Consider the following 17,751-nt stretch of genomic DNA (forward strand, 5'->3'; position numbering starts at 1 on the left):
GGGAAGTATTTCAGCCATAATCAGCAATGTTCTGTATTGTTATGTTGATGGATAATCATCTGGGAAACTTTATTTCTTGCTGTAGTGTATGGCAGATATGTATTTTTCCTAACTATTTTCAATGGTCTTTATGCTGAACAGCGAACACATCCAAGAACTTGCATTGAGACTGCAGCTAACACAATCATAGTACAATTCAGAATGTAGAATCCCTCTATATTCTAGCAGTACCACGTTCAAAAGACTCAGGCATTCAAAGCACATATGAAAAGGTGTTTTAAAGGTAAAGGAAAAAATATTTCCCTAAGTCACCTTAACATTTGTTTATATGTTTATTTTTCTAGCAGTGAACAAACCTGGAAGTCCAGGAAAGCCTCTAGTGCTAAAAGGACCAAGTCAGAAATCTGAGAACACTGCATTGCTGCTGCCCTAATACAATACTGTTATTTGTAAGACCATCACTAAAAGTTTGGGAATTTGTGGCACTCTTTTGTCTCAAGGTAAACTAAGAAGGGAGCCACTGTGAGAAGTTAGTCTCAATGTAAGAAAGTAAAACTATCATGGAAATCTTTACATTAAACCCCTATGGCTATGTGCAGCAAAGGGGCAGCACATAACTGAAGTGCATATGTGTGCCACACAAGTAGGCAGAAAAATGGAATTATGTAGATGAATAGTTATATCTATTTGGCTATCAGTGGTTGTACTTGGAATGAACTATACTCTGAAGAGACAGAAGGAACTGTGTTAGGCCATTCTTGGAGATTCTCAAAAGTGAACTGGACAAGGAGCTGAGCAACTGATCTAAATTTCAAGTTAGCTCTGCTTTGGAGAGGAGGTCGTGCTAGATGAATTCCTGAAGACCCTTCCAACCAAAATGAGACTTCAGAACAGCAACTTCCAAGTGAAATAGTCCAACCTCCCTTCGTGATCTGAAAACGTCGTTTTCCTTATTGTTCCTTGCTCTCACTGGCAATACTAGAGGTACTGCCAGTTCAAAGACATTTTGACATAGACATATGTAATATATACATATGTCTGTCTGTGCCTGTATATATACATAATATATCTACACATACCCCCTATTTAGAACAGCACAAGTCTTGATGAGCTTATTCACATAGCCTCTGTCTCATCTGCAGCATACTCCACAATAATTATGTCTGGATCTGGCTTCCTCTTTGGGAAGCATCATGCAAATATATGAATCATATGTTCTAATTAGATATAGACAAATGGAAAGATTTTCTCTCCTTTAAGACAGAATCATTCAGCAAACTCTCAGGCTATAGTGATTTGTAGACAAATAGTTACCAGGAGCTTGATCTGCTAAATAACTAATGACAGGGAACATGTCCCAGATAGACATATGTTTTCATCTCTCCCTGTGGGTAGGAAGCCATCTGCCATTTACCCTTGGAACAGAATGGCCTAAATTCCTCTGAGGCAGGTCGGAACCTCTCTTCTCCTGGCACATTTAGCACTTGCAACTAGTGACTCTTCCTTGCAAAATACCTTGAAATTCTGAAGTCACAGTAGCCCTTGACTTTGATAGTCAACAGGAAGACAGAAAGTTCGGTCTAAATGAAGTCATATCCAGAACTAAAACATTACTATTTTGTTTGTGTTGCAGAGAAAAAAACTGGATTATTGTCCATATTTTCACTGGGGGAAGGCAGATGGAAAGAGGGGAGCAATTTGGATCTTACACCCTTCTAGGAACACCTCAGATCTTCAGTCCTACGTAACTTGAGCCTGGGCCTGCATTCCTGAACAGGATACATACATCGTTGTAAGTTGATGTTGAGGGTGGGAGTGGAAGACTTAGGCAAAATTTACTAAAAAGCCCTGCCATTGAGTCACGAGGTGCAAAAAGGACTCCCTTGCTTTCTAAACTCCCTCACAGAGAGGAGTCTTGCTGCGGTTGCATCCAGTCTTAGCTTCAGATTATGTCAACAGCTTAAATTTAAGGAATTATAGAGATGTGATTGAACCAGTTTTGTTCAAAGGTTTTAATGGTTGGCAAACTGAGAATATTTATATTATTTATTTATATTGAATATTCATATTATTTATATATTATCTATTATCTATATTATCTATTATTATATTCTATATAGAATATAGAATATTTATATTATTTATTACAAATGGTCAGTCAAAATATCTTAATCACAGTTATTTACTACACAATATAAAAGCTAAAACTACTAGTAGTATAGTATAAGATAGGATAGTGCACTATATTGAAGCAATTATTGAAGCAATTATATTAAAGCTAGCAAAAAGAAATGGTTATTAAGTAGGGATTTGATGTAACTCACCCATACCAATGCTTGTGGGAAGATCTCTTTCTCTCAGCCTCGAGGAGTATCCTCGGAGGGTGTCCCCACCCTAGGGAGGAATCTCTGCACATACACCCCACAAAGGGTTATATCAGAAGAACCTGACTGTATGAAAGGGCACTGGACTTTTATAGCATAAAGTGATTGACTGCTAGTCACAAGTTTGCAGGCCAGCTACCAGCTTATTTGTCACATCCAACCTCAAAAATAGGATGTGTGAAGTTTGGTGAACCAGGCTGGTTTTAGCATAATTCAGCACCAAAACCAGCAGCACCACAGTGTCACTGGTAAACTCATCAGACAGCTTGCACGATAGCTTGCACTGTTCGCGTTCTCTTGATCGGATTTTAGGTCTTTACCAGGCTCTCTTGCCACAGTGGAGGACTAGAATAAATATTACGTCAATTTTTTTTTCACAAGACAACGTCTCAAGACTTTATTGTGAAGCCCCAATGCCTTTCTTTTAAAAAAAAAACTCCAACCTTTTTTTTATTACATGAAATCCAGCTAAAAAATCCCCTGCAGCCAGGAGGCAGAAAGAGAAATCTGCTGTAGAAGCATTAGTTGATCATGACAGTCTGTTCTGTTTTATCTCTCATTCTGTAAAGATAAACCACTCCCAAGTGCTAACTGTGGGAATTTTGCTTTAATTACAGTACTCTACATGGCAAGGAGCTGTACACAACCAGAGCAGTGGGCTTCACAGCTCTGTTACCTTCAGGAGACAATTACACAGCTCTGGACTGCCATTTCTCATTTATCTCGGTGCCCTAAGTCTTTTGATAAGTCTACTTCTAAACTAACAAAATGAATACACATCTTTAATCCCATTCATAACTTTACAAGTACACCAGTGATCTCTAAGCTTTCTCCATGTGTAATAATTGCACAGAATCACACAGAAGCATCAAGATTGGAAGAGACCTTCAAGATCATTGAGTCCAACCATCAACCCAGAGCCAGCATAATCACCCCTAAACCATATTACCAAGTGCCACATCCACACACATCTTAAACACTTCCAGAGATGATAACTCCATCACCTTCTTTACCAATTTGTCCCAATGCCTAACAAATCCCTTCAGTGGAAAAAACCCACAAATTTCTATTATCTAATATGAACCTTCCTTGGCAAAATTTAAGGCCATTTCCTCTCATTCTTTCACTTGAGACATGGCAGAAGAGGCCGACACCCACTGTTGCTACAACGTCATTTCAGGTAGTTGTAGAGAGCAATGAGGTCCCCCCTGAGACTTCTGTTCTCTGGACTAAACAATCCCAGCTCCCTCAGCCTCTCCTCATAGGACATGTTTTCTATACCCTTCACCAGCTTCAATACCCTTCTCTGGACACACTCCAGCACCTCAATGTCCTTCCTGAAGTAAGGGGAACACAGGATTTAAGGTGTGGCCTCACCAGTGCCAAGTACAACAGGAAAATCAATTAACTGTATGGATATTACTGTAGTGTCAAAGGTCAGCAAAGTTTGAAACTCGGCGGGAGTCAAGCAGAGCACACTTGAAATTAATGTAATACCATGACATAACAGTTGAGCTATACATTCATTTCCAGTTATTTATCATGGTTAAAAAGAGATGCAGGAGAAATGTGGAAGTTCACAGATGAAACAGTGTTTAATAAAGGATGAAGAGATTTTCTTACAAGTTAATAGTTCTATTTAGAAATGAAAGGCAAAAGTTGATACATGGCAGGAAAAAGAATAAATAATACAAAGTTAATTTGTATTTTCTATTTCACGACGCAAGCACAAAAAAAATTCAGTTTAATTTGAAAGCAATTGTCTTCATACCCATTGTCATTATCAACTCAAAATATAGCCATGACTTGCCTGTAATCCTTCAAGAATTATCATCTTTTATGACAGAAATAATTCAGTAGAAGAGAGCATTTAAAAAGAAACTTCCAAGGAAGAGGTTAGGGAATCGATAGGTAACTGTCAGGTAGAGAGATGGGTTGGCTTTGTTTGCAGAGGAGAGGGTTATTTAGGGGTTTGTTTGCTAGTTTGTTATAACTTTAGTTCAAATAATGAAATTTTGGATGAAATCCTAGGCCACACTCCTTAATCACAAATTTGATCCTGTCTCACTGGAATAGGAACACTATGGCATTCCTATAAGTATTAAGAAGATACCTGAGAAGTCTTTAAATCATTAGTTTGACAACTATTCTGTTGAGCAGCAGTTGAGAAATGTTGCAATACTCTTTATTATAAATACAAGTCTGCATCAATGATCAGCATGCCAGTAAATCTATGCCATAGTGACCATTCATGATGGCTACGGTATCAAAATACCCCTTATACATGACATAAGAGTTTAATGTAACAAAAGCAAGAAGGTTTCAGTGCAATTTCCCCAAGAACTATGAAATTAAACAATAATAGGAGTTTAAAAAGCAAGTACTTTTTTTAAAAAAAAGACAATCTCTACTGTCAGTCATATTATTGTTAAAATTACTGCTAGCCTCAAATTTATGAAGTGTTGCCCACAGTATAGCATTTATCCTTGGGCATAATATTAGAATTTTGAATGGAATTATACCTCATTTCACTAAAGACACTGAGAACTGTTGTTTTGTATATGATTTAATGTTAAAAGCTTCTGTCTTATTCAAGAATTCTTTACGCCTGTGCTGTCTGCATTTTTCCATTATTTTTGCAGAATATAAAAACATTTTTTAAATATTTAAAAATATTTTTCTTCAAAAATTATCATTTTATTTCACAGAACATGTTTGCATTTCATTCTAATTTCAACAAAAGGATTTTTATTTTGGCAATATTTCCTGCAGAACAGAATATTTCCATGCCTCAATTCTGTCTGTGCCAGAGCAGACAAAGCAACCCTCTCCATGACTTCCCCTTAGACCAGCAGCAGGTGCACCACGAGATGGCCCCCTGTTCACCACAGTTCACCCTGTGTTTTGCTCGTAGACATGCTGGATTTCTCCCTCCTGGGAATGACCAAGACTGACAATGATGTTTTTTATTTGACATTGTTTAGTCACCAAATGATGTCATTTTGTTTAGTCCAAAACTGTTTATGCATTCTGGTGTGGTTCACCAAGTTTGTTTAGAAAGTGATTGTCATGCTGGATTCACAGGACGAGGTGACTCATTAGACCACAGCAGGCTGCATTAGATCTGGGCACTTGGACAGTGACAGATGTCTCCCACAGTGGATTTCAGATCTGTGTTCTGTCATCCAGGAATATCGCCAGTCCTGGAGAACATCCACAGTTGTTTATAAAGCCAGTCCTAGGTAGCTAACCCCATGATCCTACGTTTCACTTACCTTAAAATTACTTAATTACTACTTCCCTCAACTTTCTAGAGGAGCAAATAGAGTGATATGCATGTTGAGTATTGAATATAGTGGAATTTGGGAGTCAAAAAGTAGTTGAGACAGTCTGAAAAGTATTCTACCCTCCAGCCTGTTTCCAATGACATTAAAACCATGTAACAGTTTTGGAGATTGTAGCCTGAAAAGGTATTTGTGAAGGACGATGACCTGTGAGACAGGGGTAGAGGGAGAGGGACTGGTACCACCTGGTGTGTGGTAGTAGCTCTGATGGAGGGAGCAGACCTGCTGGGAGGTGAGGAGGGGCTGCAATGTTGCTGCGTGCTGCTGTGAGAAGGCACATGCTGAAATACAAAGCTGGCACTGGTGTAAAGGATACCTTGGAGCTTAATCCCATGTATCCCAGGAGCCTGCTGGAGGTACGGTAATGAGCTTTTTCACTTTTTCCTCCATCTGCTATAGCTGAACTTCAGGGCAGTGTGGCTCCAAGAGACAAACAGCTTACCATCTCCTCTCAATGCAGTGTCTCCTGCGTGAGGTCTTAGTGGGAGAAGGATAAAGAGAAGACAGAAGTTTAAATTGCACTCTTCCTCTTATGAAGTTTTGATAGCATAGTAGGGGTGAGTCTGAAGGAAGATCATACTTTCTGGGAAATTCAACAGCCTTGCCTTGAATTTTAAGCAAGAACTCCAAAGTTCATAACAAATAAAAAGCACTAGGAGCTTGCCACCTGAAAATTGCTCAGTGAACCATTGGTGAAATGGCTCAGGCCAGAAGCACCCTCCTGTAAGGGACTAAGATGAGGTTTTCCTGCATGATTGTGGTACATGGCACGGTCACCATGAGCCTCATTTCTGCAGTTTAAGGCACGTTGCTGTAGTGTACTGAACAGGTCAATCCATCCTTGTAAGATGATGACAACTCTTAGGTGAGATAGTAATGTTACTCATGATAAAACTTGTTTGCAGACCAAGGGTAAAGTACAATCACGAAACCTTTCTTCAGAACAGCAGGGAGCCAATGCCAACGTGAAAACCATGCAATAGACCAAAATAGTAGGAGCAGCACCTGGGTCCTAGTTGAAAATGTCCTGTCCTGCAAGATCATTCAGGGTACAGTACTACTTTCTGGGATGATTATTATATCCTTTCTTGCACCAGCAATGGGGATCAGCCCTCATGCCTGTGGATATTGACAGCAGTGTAGCCTCATACGCACTCCCCTTCTCTCCTATAAGATAGTCCTGTACTCCTTTCCTGTCCAAACACGAGTACCAAGACAGCTTGATCTTCTGTTTTTATGCAGATATATGTTGTTTATGGGTGACCTGGACTCAAACTTTTGTTGGTATTTTCATACATGAACATTTCTCATGTAAGTCAAAGTAATAAATAAAACTGACCAAAACCCAAACAAACAAACAAAAACCTCAAAACACACAGGGGAAAGAATGGCCAGGAAAAGATAAAGGTACCTAGAGAAAGTAAAATAACTCCAAACCAAACAGAATTTGGGATTATTTATTTGGCTTTCCTGGTGCCTTGGCTAACAGCAAGAGATCAGCCACAGTTGTGGCTGAATTATTTGGATGCCTCATTTCAGTGGGAGTTAGGCATCACAATTTTGAAACTATGAAACCTAGAAGTTAGTTTAATCCTAAATGTGAATTCTCAAAGCTGATTAAATGGCAGTTAAATCAGAAAGAAAAAAAATCAAATGGAAATAATTATTCAGATATGTTAAGATTAGTTTTGTGACTGGGGAGATTTTTGCCTTTTTTTGAGAATCTTTTTGTCAAGACCAGTATCTTTTCTACAATTTGCCATCCTCACTATTTCACAGAAGAAACTTTCAATATTTCCAAGCACTTCTGTAATTTCAAGCAGTATGAGAGTTCTTAGATAAAGCAGTCTGATTTTTCATGGATTAGTAGCTGGCTGTGCTACCTGGATTTAAAATCAAAACAGGGCACCTCCACTAGCAATACCAGAAATTAGATGTCTGCAGCATTCAATACAAGAGATCCTCCTGGTCTGTTTCTGAAGGTACAGCAGCAACTGTGCCAGTTGTTATTTCCACCAGTGCAGTGTGAGCTGCTCGGGCAGCCCCAGTGTGGTAGTCTGCCCAGCAATCCAGACAGTAACGAGACAACAACTTTGTCCTCTCTTCTTTTCATACTGACATTCTCATCTTATCTAAGCTTTCTGTAGAGTAATGGGTTTGAAATTATGAGCAACTCAAAATATCTGTATTTTCTGAGAACAGCTTCCTTCTGCAGTATCAAAACATGACATTTTGTTTTTCTTCCTAAAATAAAAATACTCACTTCAGCTCTGTGCTGCAGGGAAGATTTTAATGGTCTGTTCTTCTTAGGAGTCCTGGCAGCACTTCCTGCCTGTTATCTATGACCAGAAGTGAGCTGATCTATCAGTTTTCACAGGAAACTCAGTCAGCAAATGTCACGCAGGCAGCGAAGCAGGATATAGTAAACCATGCTCCATATATACATCCCATGCTTCCTTTACATTCTTAAAGCTGAGACCCAAGCAGCAAACATAGGTATACGGTGAAAGAAAGATGAAGTGCTTCATAAATCTTAAAACCTACAAACTAGTCAGTGCAAATGTAAGCAACTGAAGATGAACACTGAAGTGCTCAGGATATTGCGTGCTATAGGAGTCAGAACACTGACCAAAAAGGCTTGCCTGTAGATATCCCTTTTTTGTTTGTTTTAATAGTTCTCCTGGGTGAGGTATTTCATTACCGCACCCAAAGCAGAAAACTTCTGCAAATCTCTTGACATTACAGAACATGCCATAACTCTGATTTCATTCAGAGCCCTGGCTGACCTGGTGACCTACTTGCAGCCTTCCAGTACCTGAGGGGAGCCTACAAGAAAGATGGAGAGACTATTTACAAGACCATGTAGTGACAGGACAAGGGTGAATGGCTTCAAACTGAAAGAGAATAGGTGTAATTGGATCTTAGAAATTCTTTACTATGAGGCTGGTGAGGCACTGGAATGTGTTTCCAGAGAAGCTGTGGATGCCCCATCCCTGGAAATGTCCAAGGCCAGGTTGGATGGGGCTCAGAGCAAACTGGTCTAGGGAAAGGTGCCACAGCAGGGGGTTTGGAAGTAGATGATCTTTAAGGTCTCTTCCAACTCAGGCCATTCTATGATTCTATGATTTTTAAAAGCAACACAAATGTATGGCAAACACAAACGTTTATGATGGACTTGCCTCATATACTACAGTAATTGTTTCTGAATCCTGCAATGAATAAAATTAGCAAATAGGACACAACTATCAGCATGTATCATTATACCATTTGGAACCAACATCAGGTCCACAAGAGCAGAGGTGCTCCCTTTCTGAGTTCGTATCTGGCCAGTTTCCTTGGGAAACTGTACCACTGATGAACAGAAAATCAAGTGAATCAGAAAACAATGATCCAAAGTTAAGGGCAAGGTGCTATGTATAGAATGCCCTATAGGCCAAAGGGACACTGCAGAAACATGAAAAATACAAAGCCCAATTTATAGCAGTTGTGTGACTGAACCAGTGATGAGGGAGACAGTACTTCAGAGGTTACAGATCAGGACTGTCTGCATTTCAGAAAACAAGGTAAAAGACTCCATAAGACACCTGTATTATTGTGGAAGGACAATCTGCAGAGTGGAAATGTCCAAAGATAGATAGATAGATAGATAGATAGATAGATAGATAGATAGATAGATAGATAGATAGATATAAAAATAATTAGAATTATGATTAACTAATCATTAGTACTTGTGGGCAAGCTTACTATAAGGATCAAGTATGAGAAAGAGATGACTACTAGGAAATACATATACTACATGAAATTGAGTTAATATATATTCAGGAGAGCTGAGATTTGAATTCTTTGCATTGCTGCTGCAGTACAGGATCACACTCAATGCTGCTCAGGCCAGTACTGTTCACAGATATACAATGAATTGCTTGCTACCTACCATCAGTCCTGAATAAAGAAACCTCAGGAACAGATCTGGTGTCAATTTGAGCCTCAGGGATGGACAAAGTCAAAAGACTCTAGTTCTTGGAAGAGGCAGTTAAGAAATCATTTGAGCAACTAGGACAAATAGCTGCCCCCTGAAGTGATCAGAGGGACTCTGAATCCTTGGAAAGAACAGCTACCACTTACAGGAAGCCTTGATTATCCGGAAGATAAGAAGCGCTCAAGAGTAGAAAGCATGTCTGTTTTGAGAGAACAAGCTTGCTAAAATAAACTATTAGATTAAAATTACCTATTTTGCAGTTAAGTGAACAAGGAGTTTTCAAAATTACTAATGCTCTATTCTACTTGAGTGTCATTATCCACAAAATCAGATAATGTAAATCCTGATTCCACAGAAGCTGCAAGAAATATGTGGACTTCATTTAATCAAAAAATTCTCCGCTATTTGTTTTTCCTCACTGCAGCAGGAGAGCCCTCTGAACACACACCCCTAACAAGTCTTTTAGACACCACCTTTGATTTCTCTGAAACAAAACAAAACCAAACGCTACCACAAAAAAACCCCCACAAAACAAAACAACAAAACAAAACCCAAAAAGAAAACCAAACAAGCTATTTGAATGTTTCAATAGCACATTTCAGTAGGGTGCTTAGTGCCGACTCTGTTCATACACAGGTTTAGCGAACCATGACTTCTGTGTCCTCTGCTAAGCCAAGACTTGCATTTGTTCTCACATAAAACAACATATTTTTATGAAAATAATTATATTACCTCCTCTGGCCACACGATTTTTGCTGCAGGGTTTGCCTAACTTCACCACAATTCCTCAGCATCAGCTATGAGACCATGTCACCAGGGAAAGAAAAAGACTAATTTGGAGAAAATTTCACAAGTCTAAAGGCCATTAAAACCCATGGATCTCAATGTCTGCACTTTTTTGTGAAACACAGTAAATTGGGACAGTCTGACACATAGACTGCAAAATAAAACACATCTGTATAATCCACAAATACCTGAGGATGCATAGGTCAACAGGGGTGTGATTCCTGTAGCAATCAGGGCAGGCTTGTTTCCTTATTAGTAAATCAAGCTTAGAAAACTGTTATAGTATAAAATTAAGTGGTTCAAGTATGGATACATTGAAGGGTTTCATTTCTTGGTATGTGTGTTTCCTGTAGCCAAAGTGGTAGGCACTGGTTTTTGAGATCAAAGGTGCATGCATGACTCAAAACTCATATTTAACAGCATTAAGAAAAGTCAAAGCAAAATACAAGATGCTACAATCTCTACATTCCTTATATTTTATATCAAGAGATTGCACTTTAACGATGCTCTAAACCTACAACTCAAACTACGTACTTGCCTTTTTTAGCCCTACATGATTATCTGCATTATTGCTTGTTGCCCATGTATACTCCCAACCCTTAATCAGTGGAAGTTTCTCCACAGGTTCTCTCACAATGGCTTAATTCTCATTTCTCATGTAAAACATAGATCCCAATCAGTATAAATGAAAACAGCCTTGAATTAAAATTATCCAGATAATTTCAATTTACAAATACTGTGAGAGGTTAAAGTCTATCAACAGAGTAGAATAAGGTTTCAGAAAACAGTTACAGTAGTAACACAATTCATTAAGGTTCTTAATGGGATATGAAGTGAGTGTTAGGAAGAGATTATAAATTAACCAATTCTTTGAAAAGTTGAAGTGAAGACAATTGGTTTCATCCCCTTAATTACAGATTGATGCTTATTTTGTCTCTTGACCAGATTCATGGCAGCAGATTTTACAACTAACTCTACATACAATGCAACAAATTCTCAAACTGTATTTTCATCATAGGCATCTCAACAGAAATGGTTTCCATCCAAAAGAAAGGGGCAGTAAATTCCGTATGAATACTCGCTCCCTGTTCCAAACCAAAACATGTTCCATTTCTACACAATCTGTAGGATTTTTAATTATGTCAACTGAATAGATACACTCCTGAAAGACAAAAAATATCATACTGAATTAACCCACAGCCCACACAACCTCTTGTCCTAAGGTGTTCAGCTCACATTTTTAGGAAGTGACCCTAAGAACAGCCCCAACTCATATGGCTGCCCACTGCTCCCAAAGGCCATCAGTGATCTCAGATGTTTACATTGGTTTAAGCAAGAATCTACATTTAACAGTGTTTTAAGAACACAGCATACAGCTGTCAAGTTTATTAAGTTTCAGTTGTGACAGCATTTTAGTGCTCATGAAGCAGGTTTTAACCTGATCTTCATCTCATGTCACATAGATAAACCAGCAACTTCTATGCTACTTTGTGTTACTGTTATGAGACATGGAATTAACTGTCAAATGACTGCAACCACAGCATCTGCTTATTGATCTGTAACCAAATATATGCATTAGACAGTACAGAACCAAATATATGCATTAGACAGTACAGATACAGTTGTTTTCATTTGTTCTTTATGATCCCTTTAAAATATTCACGCTGCATTTACCAAAAGAGGACATGTAGCATACTTGAAATAAGATGTACAAGTACTATTTGAATTTAGCTAAAGGAAGTTAATGAGAGATTTTAAAGTAAAAAAAATGTAATCTATATGTAAGGATCATACAAACCTCACACACAACTTCCAAACCAGAATAACCAAAAACCCACCTCCACCCCACCTGAAATCAGAAAATTTGAGCAAAGCACTTCTAACAGACCTTGCTTACTGTAGCTCCAAGTCCTTCCAGCAAAGGAAGTCCTTTTCAGATTATTCTTCCATTAAATTTATAAATTGACTTTGCAACATAATGAACTAAATACTCCAACTTTAATATTTTGCATTCATACCAAAAACAATTAACAGTTTTTACAAATAGTGTTATTTACTAAAACAGTTCTTGTACAACAGTGCAGTATATCGAAATATATACATATGCCAACATCAAAGGGAGCATTAAAACAAAGCCAAACAAAAATGCACTTTGCTACTGTGCACACTTTATTAAAACCAAAGCAGACTGCAGCAGGTTTCTTTTTCATGACAAAGACAAAAATTATTTGGATTCCAGAAGGACATGCAGGATAGAACAAAAGCCCCTACCACCTTTTTGCCAAGGCAGCAGCATGAAAAGGGAACTTCAGATCTGTAATTTTACATAGTAGCAAATGGAATGTTTTTAAACACAACCATTCTAATTTAAGAAACAATGCTTCAAAAATGTACATAGTGTTTTTTACATATTGAAGCAAAAAGTTCAAATGTCAAGGCCTTCTCCATGTTTTCCTATGGTGTTAAACAGTCTATATATGAAGGTCAATATTCTTCATTGCAGCTGAAAATGAGAAAGGAGTAGCTGTAGTGTGGAGTTGGTCAGCTTTACTAAGATTGAGTAACAGAGTAAAAAATTATTCTGCCTGCTGTTAGCAATGGATAGTTTATTTAACTTTTACTCTACCTTTTTCTTTAAAAATATTTCCTGCCAGTTTTTAACTGGAAAAATTATGCTCCCTTGTTCTTCAAAATATACATGCATCTTCCCCAAAGGAAGCTGCACTTGTGTAATTCAAAGTGCCAGTGTAGCTGCTGTAGAGATGTCCTTTTTCATTCTATCTGTGAAACCCAGCAGAGAGGGAATAAGGTAAGATCTTTGTAAGCAAAGACTGCACAGTTATCTTTAACATGAGTGAAAAATCAGGTAAGTGATACTAGAGAAAACACTAAAAAAATTGGAGAATGAGGTATTAAGCAGTTCTCCAGTGTAAATCTGATGTTCCTGCCATCTAGATGAAATCAGAAAACTATAATAGCAGCCTGGAATTAATCACCAAAATATGTACATGGTATTAAAAGCAAATTTATCTCCTTTTTTTACATCTAATAATTTTCAATCTGGCAGAATTTTCTGAAGTTCAAATTCATTTCAGTCCCCCCTGCCTCAGAATTCATGAACAGTAACTGTACCATGAGGGCAGCATGCTGCCCCACACCTGTTGAGAAGTCTTTAGTAATTATATTTTGCTCCTTTTTTACTGTTGTTTTACTACTGTCTATATGTGCTTTGGCCCATGACATTAAAAACACATCTACACCAGTACCAGTTGCTAAACAGAGGTGGGCAAATATGTTGTGACTGTTCCTGCAGCTGTGCACTCTGGAACACACTGTCATGACACCAGTACAGCAAATTTTAACACACTGCCTCAGTGTTTTTCCTGGGATGTTTTACAGTTTACACCTTTGTTATGCCCAAGTAAGTTGAGATGATATACAGGGGTAAACAAGTTCTGCTTATAGAAGTGAAATGCACCGAAGGCACTTTCCAGAATTTGCTAATCCAGTTTAGGCTAACCAGGCCACTGAAATACCCCTTCTGAAGTTAATTAGCATTTTTGTATTTCTTAATGAAAGGGTTAAGTAACAAAGGGTTATATAAAATATTTTGAAAACATTTTAGCCTTACATTGACAATTTACATGTAAAGAAACAAGGCATTTAAAAATTAGGTCTTCTATTGGAACATGAATAACATTTCCAGGGATTCTTAACTTTCAAACAGTTTAACCTTCTGACGCTTTATTTAATTGATAAAAAGCTTTTCCACACAGTAGCTCTTCATGTGCTTTCCCCCATTCCCCCACATTTCCATGTTCAAAACCGCAGTAAGGTAGAACATATGTGAACTTTGTCAAAACAATGCATAAATGAGGAGTCTGAGAATAAATCATATCAGAGAAGCACAACCAATGGCAACTCCAGGTTCATGATACCAAATCCACAGAGAGGAAGTGAACTGACATATAATTTCTAAGTTATCAGGGAGGATACAAGAGGATGACTGAAGGAATTCATGCAATGACAGCATCTAGCAAGGTAGGAGAAGGCATCACTTTAGAGTATCAAGAATAAAGGACACAACAAAGCAAGACGACAAAATTATCTTTTCTGATGAGAAAAATCAACATAAAGCAATACATCTCCAAACTCAATTTAATCTGAAAACTGCATACAAAATGGAAAATGTAGGTTGCAACAGAAACTTTAAGACTCTGAACCTAAAAATACAGTGATCTACTGCATCAGCTGTAGACAATGAAATATGATTCAAAGTCAACTAAAATTCCCAGACTTTTACAGGAGATGCCTTAGAGCAGTGACTTTAATAAAGGCAGGAAAGAATACAGAAAGTGTGCATCTTATATTCACTTTCATTATACATCTATATATATATTAACTTTCACTATATTGAATTCAGAGGGGCACTGAAGTTTAACAAGCAGGTTTTTTGGTCATGATGAATGTAAATGAAAAGTGATTTTCCTTTTCGTAAACATGGATGAATGCCTAAAATAAGCAAGTTGGAAGCAGAAAAACTTTAGATACACATAAGGTTTCAGTGTTCAAACGAGAAACCAGGAACAAGTTTTTCTGTATGTCAAGGAAAGACTTCAAAAATTTTAAAAACAATTACAAATTAGTAACAAAAAGTATTTTGCCAGGTTATTTCTGTACAGAAGTTCCACAGGCCCTTGTTAGGGAACATGTGACACAACATGTAAAAACCTAAGAATATAACAGTCAATGTCAGCCAGACTATCTTGATGCCTCAAGCTTCTTGAATTAGGGACTAAGAACCATAGAATAAAAAGTAATTTTCACTTTTGTGTGTAAATGGTACATTTCTATACACATGGTATATCTGATTTTGAAATAAGGTACCCAATGCATACAGAGAACACTATCTAAATAATACTACATGTCTTTTCTAAATACACCACCCCTTCAATCCATAAAAATTATCTATGACTCAGTATCTCAGATTATTACTTTTCTTTAGTATTCTTTTCGGATTCCATAGGCTTTTGTGATGATACCAAGTACTGAAGTAATTAATGAGAGATTGTGAGAGTGCTTAAGAATTCTAGAGAAAAAAACCAAGTGAAAATACTGGTATTAGAACAACCAGCTGGCTAGAACATCCCCACCTGGAACAGATCAGCTATGGGCATGTTTTGTATGCACCCCAGTCAAAAGTTATGCAAAGCAATCATCTGAGAGCACCTGGCAAAACACCAGTGTCAATCAAAACAGTGAAACAAAGGCATGTTATGCAGCTGTGAACAGATGCAGGAGCGTGTAGATAACCAGGGTCATTTTATAGTATAATGTATAATTGCAACATTTAATTCCAGAAGCATCACACTAAAATATAGTACACAAAAGCAAACAATTTCTGACATACACACTAACAAGACTAAAAACACAGATCTGATGTTGAAGCCATCTAGTATTGCTCTAAGAGGTATTAGAGTAGCTGGAAACGACAAAACCAGGATGCATTACTAGATTGAATACAAACAACAGCCTCTGTACAAGAAATTCAGATCAAGCACACCTAAAATGCTGCCTTCCATTACCATGTTTCTTTTGCAGCACCTTAGCCACAGAAAGAAAATGTAATGCCTTAAAGAGGCAGCTGTGTAGGTTACTGAGAAACACAAGGATTTGAAATAGGCTAATGCATGTTGCTGCAGAAAAGAATTTAAAGTAACCTGAAAGTGGATTAAAAGGAGATATTCCATAAACTATTGATACTATAGAAGGGCTAATAAATTCAAATGGTACAACTGAAAATAGAAACTGACATTTAAGGCAGAAGTGTTTGTGTTAGAACAGTAAACAGAACAAATTGCTAAGCAAGGCCACTAGAGAGAAAACAAAGCCCTGAAGGTTTATTCAGCAAAGTGATTTAAATGTCCATAATTCTCCATGTTCTAATTAAGAAGACTCGAATAAAATAGTGTAATTCATGTTGTGTGTTCCAGTTTGAAACTCCATTGTTTCTCTTTCAGCTTAATTCCTCTTTCTTTGGTGTAATCTCTACCAACACACATAGAATACAGTTCTGGTTCTCATTGTAAAAAACAACTTGGAAAAAATAAATAACATGCTTGATAAAATGCAAGATCCTGATCTGTTGCATGGTCCCACGATATGTTTAGCAGCCTCTGAATAGTAGTTTGAAGTTATTAATTACATCCGAAGCAGAATCATAATTTGCTGTTAACCCCCCAAATCACTTACTAGTTAACAAGTTTACTTTGGTAGATAAGCTATCTAATAGTCATGATACACTTGTGTTCAATTCAATAAGTAGTGAAACCTAGACTCAGGTAAGTTTGTAAATTTGTATCTAGACCCTAGCTTGTAACTGTAACCATGATGCGCAGAATTACTGCTTTTCCTGCATTGGAAAAAGACATCACATCTGTCTTCAAACTAGACAAAACTATGAAATACGGTTGTCAGTTCATGATTAAAATAAAATAGTAAATTATTTTTAAACATTGTGTTAAATATATTCACACGACCACCACAGCTATACGAAATGGGCACTACTGCAATCACACACTGTATGTACATAACACATATGCCACAACAGTTTGCAGATGTTGAGTTTTCACAGACTAGCCAATTTTACCATACATAAATAATCTTGTACCAATTTTTAGGCATTTTAAAAGGAAGTAAATTTCCTAAATATATCAGTTCCTCCGCAAAATTAAAAAAAAAAATCCTAAAAAGTCAGTGCAAATTGAACTTGTTCACCAAGAGAGATTCTTATTAAGCTGAGGATAAACAAAGTTTAAGAGATTAAAGGAAGAAACTCAGAATCACCAACTGCCTTTAGCAGTGGTTAAAGAAGATTAGGAATCAGAAGTCCTGGATCCTATAGGAGAGCCTTCTGTGAGTAGCTATGCTGTGACTGTTGAGGTGGTGGCGGCTGTGGTTGTGGTGGGGGTGCTTGCTGACTGCCTGCCGACTGTGGCAGAGCTGTAGATGCTAAGTTATAGTTTGGCACCTGGGACATATTAGTTCCAGCATTCTGATAAGCAGCAACATCAACAGTAGCAGGTGGTGGACTATACACTGAAGCCTGGTTCGAGTACGTATTTCCAGCAACAGAACCAATCATTGCACTGAAAAAAAAAAGTTGAATTTACAAACAATTTACCAACAGAACAGCAAAACTTCATTGCTTCTTCAGTTGTTCTAGATATACACACAAAAATCTCTTAATTCAGGACACCTT

The 17,751-nt window shown here is 37.6% G+C and overlaps 2 protein-coding genes across 2 annotated transcripts in view; both read right to left on the bottom strand.

The window, feature by feature from the left end:
* Nucleotides 1–8,007, bottom strand: part of LOC139674095 (macrophage mannose receptor 1-like) — a 63,554-nt gene extending 55,547 nt beyond the window's left edge. Inside the window, exon 1 of the mRNA XM_071560243.1 lies at nucleotides 7,992–8,007. The gene's annotated coding sequence lies outside the window, so the exon portion shown is untranslated. The remainder of the gene's footprint in view (nucleotides 1–7,991) is intronic.
* A 4,462-nt stretch (nucleotides 8,008–12,469) lies between these two features.
* The window catches only part of STAM (signal transducing adaptor molecule), a 34,221-nt gene continuing 28,939 nt past the window's right edge, over nucleotides 12,470–17,751 (bottom strand). Inside the window, exon 14 of the mRNA XM_071560249.1 lies at nucleotides 12,470–17,638. Within this exon, the coding sequence (XP_071416350.1) occupies nucleotides 17,389–17,638 (250 nt within the window). The 3' untranslated portion in view covers nucleotides 12,470–17,388. The remainder of the gene's footprint in view (nucleotides 17,639–17,751) is intronic.

The sequence above is a fragment of the Pithys albifrons genome, chromosome 7, assembly GCF_047495875.1.
Source record: "Pithys albifrons albifrons isolate INPA30051 chromosome 7, PitAlb_v1, whole genome shotgun sequence".
NCBI classification, from domain to species: Eukaryota; Metazoa; Chordata; class Aves; order Passeriformes; family Thamnophilidae; genus Pithys; species Pithys albifrons.